We start from the raw sequence: 12248 nt of genomic DNA on the forward strand, positions 1-12248 counted from the left end.
GACACTCCCTCCGTCATGCCTTCCCACCTCCCCGTCTCACTGAGTCAGCTCATTTTCTGCTAAAGGGTATTTCTTAGGGATGAGTCCTCAAGTCTTTGCAATGTTTGTTGAGTGAGTGATGAGCGGGAAAGCAAGGGGATGAGCGACTAACGAGAGAATGAATGAGTCAGTAAGTAAACGAGCGAGTGCCGAGTGAGTGAATGAAGGAGGGAGTAAGTGAAGGAGTGAATGAATGAGTGTATGAGTGAGCATATAAGCGAGGGGTGAGGGGGATCCCCGGGTGGCTCAATGGTTTGGCGCCTGCCTTCAGCCTCCGGGGTCCCGGGATCGAGTCCCACATCGGGCTCCTTGCAGGGGGGCCTGCTTCTCCCTCTGCCTGTGTCTCTGCCTCTCTCTCTCTCTCTCTCTCTCTCTCTCTCTCAGGAATAAATAAATGAAATCTTTAAAAAGAAAAAAAAAGGGGGGAAGGGGTGAATGAGAGAGGGAGTGAATGAGCCAATGAGGGAGTGAATACAGGAATGAGTGTGTGCCTGCATGAGTGAGGGAGTGAATGAGCGTGTGCGGAAGTGAGCGAGTGAAGCAGCACAGTCACGGCTCCTGACCGGGGCGCTGGGCTGGCGCTAGAACTCGAACGCACCACATCCCATCTGAGAGCCGCCAGGAGCCCGGCCGGGACCCCCAGCCCCGAGCCTCGCAGGGCTCCCTCCAGGGAGGCACCGGGACTGTCATTTTTTACTGTTACGCTGCTGCACTTGGGGAAGAAAAATGCACATATTCAGGTATATTTTTTAAATAATTTCAAGAAAACTGAAGAACATAACAACATGGAGAAATCTCACAAACTGATGAGCAAAAGGAGCCAGACATAAGGGACCGCCCAAGTCAAGTTCAAGGACAGGCCCCCCTGACCCCCGTGCTGCCCCGGGGCCCGGAGGGCGCGGGCGACAAGGACCACGGGCTGCACGCACACCCGAGGCTCGGCGGGCCCGCGGGGACCATGCGACCCGACCAGGGGTGAGCGAGGAGCCTCCTCTCGGCTCCCCTGCCATTTCCACGTTTTCCAGTGTGAACCTGCTCTACTCTCAAGACAATACTTTGTCATTCAAAAATGCACAAAGGAAACGAATACAAATGATTTTTAACGCGGGAAGGTTGGGCTTCCAGCAGTTCCCTGGAGCCCCCGTTTCCTGGACCACAGGACGGGCACCAGGGCAGGGCACGCGGGAGGCGAGGCGCCCCGCAGGGGCCCAATGGCCGGATGGCAGCGCCCCAGCTTCGGCACCGGGACTCGCAGGTGCTCAGGGGCCCACCGCGCCTCCCTCCACGACTTACCCCAGAGTCGGAGTCGGCAGACGCGGGAGGGAAGGGGGGAGGCGGTCTCCAGGATCCGCGGCGGCCTGGGTGCCCACGACGGCTTCCGGGGCCCCCCCTCGCTCCGGGGCCTCGCCCTGCGGCTGAGCGCGGTCTCCGGCGAGCGTGCCGCCAGCCCTTGGACCTGGCCAGGACAGCAGGAGAGGTGGGTCCCGACCGCGGCACACCGCCCAGCGGGCCTCCTCCCCTCCTGGGACCCCATCCCAGAAACCCCACCAGCCGCTGTCCACGGGGCCCGGGGCCACCCACCCCCCGCCACCCCGCAGCCCCCGCCCGCCCCTGCTGCGTCCCGGCCCTGGCTCCAGCCACAGCCGCAGGGGCCCACGAACACAGGCGCCAGTGCAAGTGCCTCCCCAGGGCTCTGCTCCCACTCTGGGTAAAAACCAAAGTCCCCGCTGTGACTCCCACAGCCCTGCGGCCCAACTCCTGACACCCTCGCCGGGGCCCCTGGGGAGAGGCCATGGCCACACCTGGAACTCCTCCCTGTGCCCGGAACGCCGCTCCTGCCTCCTCGGTGCTTCACAGAGAGCCACCTCCCCAAGGGGCCCTCCCCGGCCGGCGGGCCCTGACACCCCACGTCCCCCCACTTTGCTTCTCCGCACCTATGCTCGCGTGTCACCGCCCCCCCTACTGGCTCTGGGGCGGGCACACAGCAGGGTGACTGCGTGGGAGCCGGGAGCCTGCCCCTTCAGGGCCCTCAGAAAGAACCCCCGCCCTGGCCGGGGGCAGGTGCCCACCTTTCCAACGGGCATTTGCACCACCGCAAACAAGCACTCATCCCCACGAACCCACTGCCAAGGATTCACCCTGAGGGGACACAACTCTCATCGCTGCCCCCTCCCTGCCGTTTCCTACAAAGAACATGCATTAAACACGCACACGGACGGAAGAACCTGGAATCCTGGGTAAAGAGGAAGGGGAATGTGACCTAGTGCTGGAGAAAGAGCCAGGAAAAGGGAGAGTCACCCAGACCGGGCGCAGGAAGCTCCGCCGAGAACGCCGGTCGCCGAAGCGCATCAGAGCCCCGCGAGGCACCCTTTAAAACAGAACGCCACAGCCCGACCTCTAAGGCCCCCACTGCGACCCGCTGGGGGGAGGAAATCTCCCGCAGAGCCCAGGAAGTTGAGCGCCGCCCTCTTCCCGTCAATGACTGTCAAACCCAGGGAGGTGTGCAAACAGCAAGTCCGCCTTCTGGTGACCGCACAGGGCCGGGACAGCCCCCGAGACACGCTATGGCTGATGCTTGCCGCTCCCCAGCTGCCCCTCCCACAGGAGAGCAGAGACCGGGCCGCAAGGGCCGCACGGTCAGCATCAGCCCCGCTGGGCGAGGACTACGGGTGGGGGGGCGAGCGGGGAGCACTCCCGAGGCAGAACCGGGAGCAGCTCCTCCTCGCTCCTTGTCCACAGAAAGGCGAGCAGCAAGGGGGGGCCAGGCGGCCCCAGTGTCTTCCCAGGAGCACAGCCACCAGCCCTGCGGCCCTGTGGCCCGGGGCTCCGAAGCCACCGCGGGACCCTTGAGGGCAGGAGCTGTGCGCCCACAGTCTTCACACACCTGGCACCTGGGACGCTCACGTGCTGGGGACATGGAATACTATTAAATGCTAAGTTAAAAGGTGGAAAAACATGATGAGCACGTATCGCTAGGACGGTTTAACTTAGGGGTTACTGGGATAGGCTACATAAGGCCACACACATCGACTGGCCAACAAGTGACTTGTGTCTTTGATACAGGCACCTGGTGACAAGAAAGCCCCCGGGAGCCTCTCTGTGCTCCCAGGCGTCGCATCCCCTCGCCCCGAGGCAGGGGGCTGCCTGTGCAGTGCACCTGGGAGAGGAGGCGGGGCTTACCTGAGGCCGTGCCAGCCAGGTTCTGGCCCTGCCAGGGGCCCGCACTTGTCTCCCCGGGCCCGCTCTGAGTGCCGATATCCAAGCGTTCGGCCAGGTCTGGCAGTGGTAAGGAACCGTCACACACAAGGTCCATGTAGTGGTAGAAGCCGGGGATCAGGAAAGTGATGTTCTAGAAAGCAGACAGTGGAGAGGGTGCACGCTGACCCACAGGGCCGTCCCCCCATCTGATCTGGGGAGACGATGAAAACAACGTGAGCAAGTATCTGCACGAGGTTAGCAAAGACTCCAGCTCTTACTCCTTTCCACTGAGCCACAAAGCCCCTCTGACACTCAATGTGGAATTCATGATTTTTTCCATTTTCTTATGAAAGAAACAAAATTAACGACCCTGATGCTATTTATACCAACACCTCCGTGTCTTCCAAGCAGATGTCTGGCCTTGGCCCCATGTTGCCCTTAGGCCTGAAAGCCACGTTTGCAAACCTCACCTTCCACGGCTCACAGGCAGTGACAGGTGCCCAGTGCAGGGGCAAGAGGTCCTCGGCACATGAAATCGGCCCCTGGGGCCCAGCAGGCGCCTCAGCACGAGGGTCCCAGGCCCACAGCCGCAAGGACTCGCGCTTTCTCTGAACCCACGTGCGAGCCCTTCTCCCGGACGGTGCCCGCAGCCGTGTGAATCCAGAACACAGTCCAACGTCGGAGGCAGGGCGCCTCCACCCCACAGACTCTCTAAAAGGGCCCGTGCCCCCAACATTCCTGCAGGAATCACTTGTCCACAAATCACACTAAGGGCGTTTTCATTAACTTCAATCAGAGCTTGCCTTCATTTAACTAAATCTTAGCGTATCTGCTCATTACTATTTCAGAGAGAGACTTGTTTTTGGAGCCTCAAAAGAGGTTAAATGTCGGGCAGCCCGGTTTAGCGCCGCCTTCCGCCCAGGGCGTGACCCCGGGTCACAGGATCGAGTCCTGCGACGGGCTCCCTGCATGGAGCCTGCTTCTCCCTCTGCCTGTGTCTCTGCCTCTCTCTCTCTCTCCGACTCTCAATAATAAATAAATATAATCTTTAAAAAAAAAAAAAAAAAAAAAGGAGGTTGTCACTGGGTCTGGGGTCAGCCCCACTGAGAATGACAAGAGGGGACTCTCCCTCCACGTGCAGCAGCCCATGGGGAACAGGGCGCCCAGTGAAAGGCTGCAGGCACTGAAGAGTCAAGCCGGCCGGGCGCACGGGCACAGGGGTCGCTGGGCGTCAACGTCGACGCAGCACGCAGCGGCCTCTCCTTCCCCCGTGTGCCCCTCCCAGGACCCAGGAGGACCCTGGGACCATCCCAGGAGGGGCACACCACGGCTGCCCTTGGAGCTTGGCCCTCAAGTGACACACAGGGGCTCCCGACACCAGCCCCAGCCACACTCCCGGCCAGCCAGACATGTGAGCGGACGTGGCCCGGGAGGACGCCAGCCCTGGAGGACACCACACGGAGCCCAATGAGCCATCCTGCTACACTCAGCCCAAAGGGCCCATCTGTGACCTAAATACAAGATTGTTCTGTCTCAGGCACCAGGCCTATGGTGCTTTGCAGCAAGATACCGACAGCTCTGGCTCGGCAGTCTCAGATACAAACGGGGCAATCGACGCCCCGGACGGGCCTGCCTCCTGCTGTGAAGACCCCACCCACCCACCCACCCCCCATATTCAAGAAGTTCAGAGAAAGCTCACGCCAAGGAAGAAGTTTATACAAACACCCCCCCGGACCCCGGCCACACCTCAGGCCCTCCCATGATGGCCCCTAGCGCAGAGGTGTGGACAAGCCCCCACCTCTGGGTGCAGAACAAATCTGCACGGTTGTGATGTACACACTCATCCGACACCTAAGACCAGACCTTGTTCAGAACAGGTTTCCAGGCCCCAGGCCCCTCCTGGGACAGCACACAGACGAGGCTCTGGAGACAGTCCCAGGGTAGGGGTGGGGGGTGGGGTTGGGGGGGGTCACTGAGTGCTCAGTGGGGGGTCCTGAGAAGCGAGAGCCCGTAGTGAGAATGGCACCCAGCATCCCCCTGGGGAAAGCCAGCGGGCCAGACCAGGAGACAGGGAGGTACCAGGCCTGCGACAGGCACACGTCCTCACTGCGAAAATGGACCGGACCCCGCAGGGGAGCGCAGTCCGGCCGCCCAGGGAGGACCCACCTTGCCCAGGAGCTCCGTCCTCCCGTAACCAAACAGCATCAGTGCAAAGCTGTGGTTGATGCCGTAGATGGTGCCGTCGGGCAGGAGGGTGATGAGGCCGCTGATGGTGGAGAACACCCAGACGGATGCCGAGTAACTGCACTCGGGGACTGCCCTGCTGCCTCCCACCGCCTCACCGCCACACTCAGATTTCAGTTTTAAGCTCAGCGGGAAGGTGGTGCCATCTTTGGCTCTCCCGACAGACCTCTGGATCTTGAGATTCTGGAAGAAACACACGCTACTGAGCCGACGGCAGCATCTCACGTGGCCCAAGCCCTGAATCTTTGTAGCTTTAGACTTGAGCCCACCCACGCGTCCCGGGGAGCGTGCCCGGACCCCCTCACTCCCCACACGGCTCCTCCTGCACCAATCTCCCTGCACCCCACCTGTGCCCCAGGGAAAGCAGAGCCCTGGAGAGGAGCTGTGTCCGGGGGGAGCCAGCCTAGGAGCTGCTCCCCACTCCACAAGGGCCTGAGGGCCGCACACACCAGGGCAACCAAGAAATGTGCAAGGTGTGTGTGCCCACCCTGCAGGGAGGGAGGGCCAGCATGTTTCTCCCCCACCTCTGCCTTGGGCCCCACCTCCACGGAGGTCCCCAGCCCCCAGCCTGCGGGCCAGTGGCTTCCTGCTGTTGCCGACCTCTGGGTGGCCTGGCCATGCCCCATCTGCCTCCTCAGCACCTCCATCACCCAAAAAACCACATCCTTGCCCTATTTCCCTGCCTTAAATACCTGGATTGGATCTGATTCCGAGTAAGTCGTGACCAAGGCAGCATCCTAACCAAAGGCGTTGAGATGGCACGCCAGCCCAGGGTTGTGTGTCAACCCCCTCCCCCAATCCCATCTGCCCCTTTTAGGGTCTACCCTGAGGGACAGGAGATCAGAAGGGGCCCCTGGGCAGGGGGTGGCCCTGAAGGCAGGGGAGCTTGCACTCCACCAGCACCGCGCCCCGGATACGGCCGGGACTCAAAGACACCAGGCTCCCCACACCAAGTCCCAGGGGTCCTACGAGGAAGAGGGTGCAGAGTCTGTCTCCGCTTGCTGCTGGGGTGTCCGGAGCCCCCGTTCGGGGCCATCACAAATGTGCTGCTGAGAACACACTCACATGTGCCTCCTGGCACACACCTCCCTTGGAAGAAGAGACCCTAGGGTGGGTCTGAGGTTTGCCTACGTTCAGAGGGAGCAGACGCTGCCACACAGGCTCCCAGAGCGGTTGTGCCAACGGATGCTCCCACCAGCTTGGGGACAGAGAAAAGGACATAGAGACAATGAGCTCGGGGGCCTCGGGGGCTCCAGGTGAGCTACAATGCTTAAAAGTGGCAGATGAGCAGCTCAGAGGACGGGCTTGGCCTCAGCCCAGCCAGAGAACCAGGGAGCGTCTCTGGACATCCCAAAAGAATCTCGAATGCCCTCTCAGCAGATGATTTGGGCAAAAATCAACCGTCTAGTCTGATTTTGCAGGGTCACCGGGGTGTGACATCAGCTGGATTCACCGCAAGTGGGCCACGCATGTGAAGGCTGCACACTAGTAGGCAATGGGGCACCAGGAGGCTGGGAACCTCCGCCCACCAACCTCAAGCCCCCAGGCCCCCAGCGCTGCCAGCCCTCCGCCAGCTGCCTGTCACCCTGCCTGCAGGGGGCACCTGCCCTCAGCTGTCCTCCTGCCCCTCAAGACCCCAGACCTCTCAGTAAAGAGACATCCCGCAGGCAACGCCCGCTCCAGGCTCCAGGGGGAGGAGCGAGCAGACGGGGTGGCCGGGTGGAGAGCCGCACAGGCTCCGACCCAAGGTCAAGGCTTCGGAGCCCAGACAGCAGTGAGTGGACCGGGTCCACTGTGCACGCACACTCCTGCCGCCAGGATCACCGGCCTAAGAACCCAGCGGGCACCGAATGAGCAGACATCAGTGGCCACAGGGGCCCTAGGCACAGCGGCGAGGTGTGGTGGTCAGGGGTCCTCGGGGGCCTACCTGTGGGACGGGCTCGCCGGGCGGGGGCAGCTGCACAGAAGGGATCAGGTCTGTGACGCGCTGCCCAAGCACCTCCTCGCTGGACACGAACCCATGCAGGAGAGCAAAGGGGCTGTCGCACGACGTGATGGTTCCCTGGGAGAAAAACCCAGCATTTTTAAGCATCGCAATAAAAACCTCTGTCACTTCTGCTGCAAACATCATTGAACGCCAAGCCTTCAGGCCGCAAGCAAGGCCGTCAGCAGCGCTCCTCGGGCAGAAGTGCAAGTGGCGGGCACGCTCCTGAGGTCATCACCTCCTGCGGCCGGAGGCACCCAGATTATCGATTTCTCAAAGCCTCCTGCGAAGCCCGGCAGCCCCTGCTCCGATGGCTCTACACGTGCTACTCTGCTGATGCCCTAAAACAATCCTAGGAGCAGCTCGGTCACATCCCAGCTTTCGATGGGAGACTGCAGTCCTCGCCCAGCTGCACACATGGGGAGGGGGTACAGCGGGGGGGGGCCTCTGACAGCCCCGAAGGCAAGAGGCAGGCGAGGGGCGCTGGGAGAGGCGACACACGGTCAGCTCCCTGCGGCTGGACACCAGAGGCACTCACGTCGCTTTGGAAGGTGACCCAGGCCGACACCCGCTCCACAGGCTCCAGCACGACCACGCAGCATGGGCCGCGCTCCTGCTTCACCTTCTTCATCCACACGGACACCGGGATCTTCTCCCCGCCACGGCTCACGACGTCCACCTGCGGGAACGCACAGCCTCGCACCCGGCCCTCCGCGGAGCCCAGGCCACCCACCTCACGTGGGACCTCCGTCTCTGAGCGGACGTTCCTCAGAAGAGAGGGCGTTTTCATCAGCTTCCTCGGGGAGGGGGGAGGGTGGGGGGGCACGTGTCATTTCTTCAGGAAACAGACACCAAACTGGGATGAATCCTGCATTTTCGTCCTCACTATCGCCAGTCCCTCGGACAGGTGGCTTTCGGAAGCAGCAGGCACATCGAACCCCCTTCGGTGCCTGGGCTGAGGGCTCGGCATCTAACTCGCAGCTCAATCCGCCAACATCCCAGCTGGCGGTCACACAGGGAGGACCACAGGGAGGACCACCACCCCGGGAGACCCTGCCAGCCCTGCCAGCCCTGCCGGCCCGCGGGGGGAACGCCGAACACAGGAGATTCAGGGGTGCCGAGCATAAGACCAGAGCAGACCCGCAGCGCCCCGCGCCCGGCCAGCACCCGCCCACGGCCGCGCTCCTCCTCCCACGCCCGCACGGAGGGAGGCCCAGGGGCAGCCCGAGAGCCCGGCGCTCACCACGGTGCCGAACACGACTGCGGCGCGGCCGTCGGCCTCCACGTGCTCCTCGCTGAGGGCCTTCGCCACGTCGGAGTCCGGCTTCAGGAAGAACCGCGTGAGCCGCTGGCCGATCAGGGCGTGGCTGCTGTGCCCCAGGAGCTGGCACGCCTTGTCGTTGGCAACCAGGATCTGGGGCGCAGAGAGGAGAGGATGGAGCGTCACCAGCAGCGAGGAGGGCACGGCTCAGAGCCCCCTCCTCCACGGCCTGCGGTTGGCGGGTCCTAACCCCCGGGAAGGAGAAACGCCTGCACCGCAACTGAACCGGCCTGTCCTTTGGCCGCCGAGACGAGCCCCACGACGTCAGGACACGGAAGCCACGGGGATGGACAGCACCCGGCCACCTGGCCACGCGGCCCTGCGTGGCCCCGCGCACGTAAACGCCCATCCCGCCCATCAGCCCTCGGCCGTGAGTACCCGGCCCTCCCGGTGGAGCCGAGGCCCCGGCAAGCACAGGGGAGCGACCGTATCCCTGTCCCGATCCTCTGCCTTGATGCCAGGAGCCCATGTGTTCTGCGAGATTTGGACGCAGGCCTCTTTGCTACTATGCGGGGGGAACCAGATGCTTCTCTGACCGCACCACACGCCCACAAACTCTCCCGTCTGAGGTTACGGGCTCACGGCAGGGTCACGACCCCAAGCAAATACCTCTGTGGTCTTGGCGTCCACGGTGAAAACGGCCTTGTTCGGGTTGCACACAAGGGCAGGGAGCAGGGGCGTGGACCACCCCGAGGACAAGCCCCGCAGCAGCGAGCAGCAGGACATGCTGCCCAGGGACCCGGCCGCTTCCGTCTGCTCGGGCGCCACCAGGCAGTGTAGTTTGCTCGTGCAGATGTTCTGGGCGGCCAGGGACGACAGGCAGTAGGCGCTCCATCTGTCCTCTGGGAAGAAAAGCCGCGGCTCTGGGCCCCACAAGGCTGCCGAGAGCTCGCGTCTCACACACACGCAGCCCTGCTCTCAACGCCTGCACAGGGTCCCAGGCTCACGTCAGCCGGCAGGGCGCGCTCGGCGTGCGTCCAGCACCCCCGGCCCGTCCAGCCACACGGACTCCCGGCCCACAGCAGACGCACGGCCCACGCGCGGTGTTCCCGTGTGGACACTCCGAGGTCCCACCCACCCCGAGGGCTGTTCTCCTGTGTCCTTACAGACCCACAGCCCCTCCAGCTACCACCCTGCACTCGTTCCTGGAAAGTCTCCCAACCCAGGAGCTGCCTGCGGTCCCGGCCCCTCCCTCATTCGTGGACCAGGCTCAGCACGCACCCCTCCAGAAAGTCTGCTCTCGGCGACACGTCCACTGGGTCCCGAGATGCTCAGCCCCGTGGCCGATTCTCAGCACTCACCCGGCCCCAGCCCTCAGCAGCGCTGGGAGGGGGGCTGCTCCCACCTCCCAGACCACCTGCCCTTGGCCGGGCTCCCTGTCCCCCGCACCTGCCTGACCTCTCACCACCGGAAGACCCCAGGCTCGGGCTCACGGCCTCCCCTCCACCCCGCCCACCCCTCGGTGGCTGTGAACACACTCTGAACAGGAATGCGCTGCTCACCCCACACTCACAGCCCTACCCTGCCTCTGCGCCCTCCCATCTCAGTAACTGGCAACTCCATCCTTCCAGCAGCTCAAAACCCAGACAAGAACAACTGTTCCCTCCTTTCCCCTTCTCAGTTCACAGGCCCACCCTGGACCATTCTCCGAACCTGGAAACTGCATGGCCATCTGCTCAGCCCTCCTCCTGCCAGGCTGCCCAAGCTCAGCTTGACCCTCCTCGTGGCACAGGACAGGCACTGCGACCCCGGCTCTGCCCCTGCTCCCCACGCAGAGAGCGGGAAGCCCACGCTCCTGAGGGCAGGTGCCTGGCTGCCTCAGAGACCTGCCCCGTGGAACCTCTGGCCCTCGCCAGGAGGACCCGGCATCTTCTTCCCTCTGAACACTCCCACCCTGTGCTCCCAGGTTGGCGTGGGAGCTGGGCTCCAGCCCTCCTCTTCCTCCTCTCCTCCTCCCTCCTTGGCAGCCACTTTCCCCTGGCTCTGGGCCCCCTTGTGGTCCTAACACACTTCCCATGTCCTAGGTCCACCCAGCTGCAGGCCTACACCTGCTGTCTCCTAAAGCACCCCTCAGACAAGCCCTGAGCTCTGGAGACACTGAATGACCTGGAGAAACAAGCGAGTGAGTGGCCAGCAGGTGCCTCAACATCTCAGGCAGCCCCAGGAAGCAGGCGGCCCTCAAACCTGCGGGACTCGTCTGCATCCGGGAGGAAAGCACGAGCCCGCAATGCAGTCTGTAAAAAATTACTGAACTAAATCACCAAAACTGTATCTCACTTGCACGGCAGCCGCACCCAGGACTGTGCTCCACAAGCTCTGCAGCAAGGAGAGGCTCAGGCCTAAGAATCACAGCAGCACAAATGCAGCCCGACAGGGTCCCACCAGCATCTTTACCAGCGCACACGGGCCACCTTCTCCCCGACAACAGAAAACCTGACCAGAGCCTCCAGCGGCTCGTCACTTCCACTTTCGACACTGATGCTCACAGTGCCCGGGGTGGGGGGGGTTACCAGAGAGGGCCGTCCTGCTCTGGCAGAGCTTCGAAAGCCCATTCCTTCTGCTCAGGTGTCTGTGGGCCGAGGACAGGGACTCGCTGGGCTCACAGGTGGTCTGTGCAGCCAGGCTCTCAGGGGGGCCTCCGTCCTCCATCGGGAGCCACCAGGCCAGGGGATCAACCGTCAACTGGAAGACAAAGTGAACCCGATCAGCATTGGCAACAGGACAGTGGTTTCACCAACGAGCCCCTCTCCAGGTTGGGTGCAGCTCAGCCCCAAAAGGCTCCCACACACCCAAAAGCCACGCGGGCCAGGACCTACGGTGCACGGCCAGTGGACCTCAGTCCTGCTAGAAGGAGCTCTCCCAGAGAAATGCAGAGGAAGAGATGGGAAAGAGAAGGGAACAGGGAAAGAACAGAACAGGGTATGAAGGGGCCGTGACGGAAGGCCAAGGCTGCAGCTCCGCACAAACCGAAGTAACTCCCCGGCCAAGAACCTTCCCACTGCCCCCAGCACCTGCCGGTCGGTGAGGCTCTGCATGGCCCCAGCCTGCACCAAATCCGGTGGTTGGCTCTGACCAGCTGCATCCAGAAACAGCAAGGCAAAGCCAAGGTAGAGAGTCTGGAGGTGGGCCTGGCACCAGAGATTGGGGTTTTTAACTTTTTATTTTCTTTCTTTCTTTTTTTTTTTTTTTTAAGATTTTATTTATTTATTCACGAGAGACACAAAGACCCAGGCAGAGGGAGAACCAGGCTCCATGCAAGGAACCAGATGCAGGACTCGATCCTGGGACTCTGGGGTCACGCCCTGGGCCGAAAGCAAATGCTCAACCACGGAGCCACCCGGGTGCCCTAACTTTTTATTTTCTAAGTACTAGTAGATTTGCCAGCAGTAAAAAAAAAAAAAAAAAAAAAAAAAGATTTGCCAGCAGTTAAGGAAAAAAATACAGAAAAATCCTCAGGTGTCC

At 62.2% G+C, this 12248-nt stretch overlaps 1 protein-coding gene across 1 annotated transcript in view; it reads right to left on the minus strand.

Moving 5' to 3' along the window:
• The window catches only part of PASK (PAS domain containing serine/threonine kinase), a 34735-nt gene that overhangs the window by 14236 nt on the left and 8251 nt on the right, over positions 1–12248 (minus strand). The window contains 7 exon segments of the mRNA XM_038574430.1: positions 3220–3388; positions 5404–5664; positions 7409–7543; positions 8004–8144; positions 8709–8879; positions 9396–9628; positions 11297–11468. Of these exon segments, the coding sequence (XP_038430358.1) occupies positions 3220–3388; positions 5404–5664; positions 7409–7543; positions 8004–8144; positions 8709–8879; positions 9396–9628; positions 11297–11435 (1249 nt within the window). The 5' untranslated portion in view covers positions 11436–11468.

This window comes from Canis lupus, chromosome 25, assembly GCF_011100685.1.
Source record: "Canis lupus familiaris isolate Mischka breed German Shepherd chromosome 25, alternate assembly UU_Cfam_GSD_1.0, whole genome shotgun sequence".
In the NCBI taxonomy this organism is placed as follows: domain Eukaryota; kingdom Metazoa; phylum Chordata; class Mammalia; order Carnivora; family Canidae; genus Canis; species Canis lupus.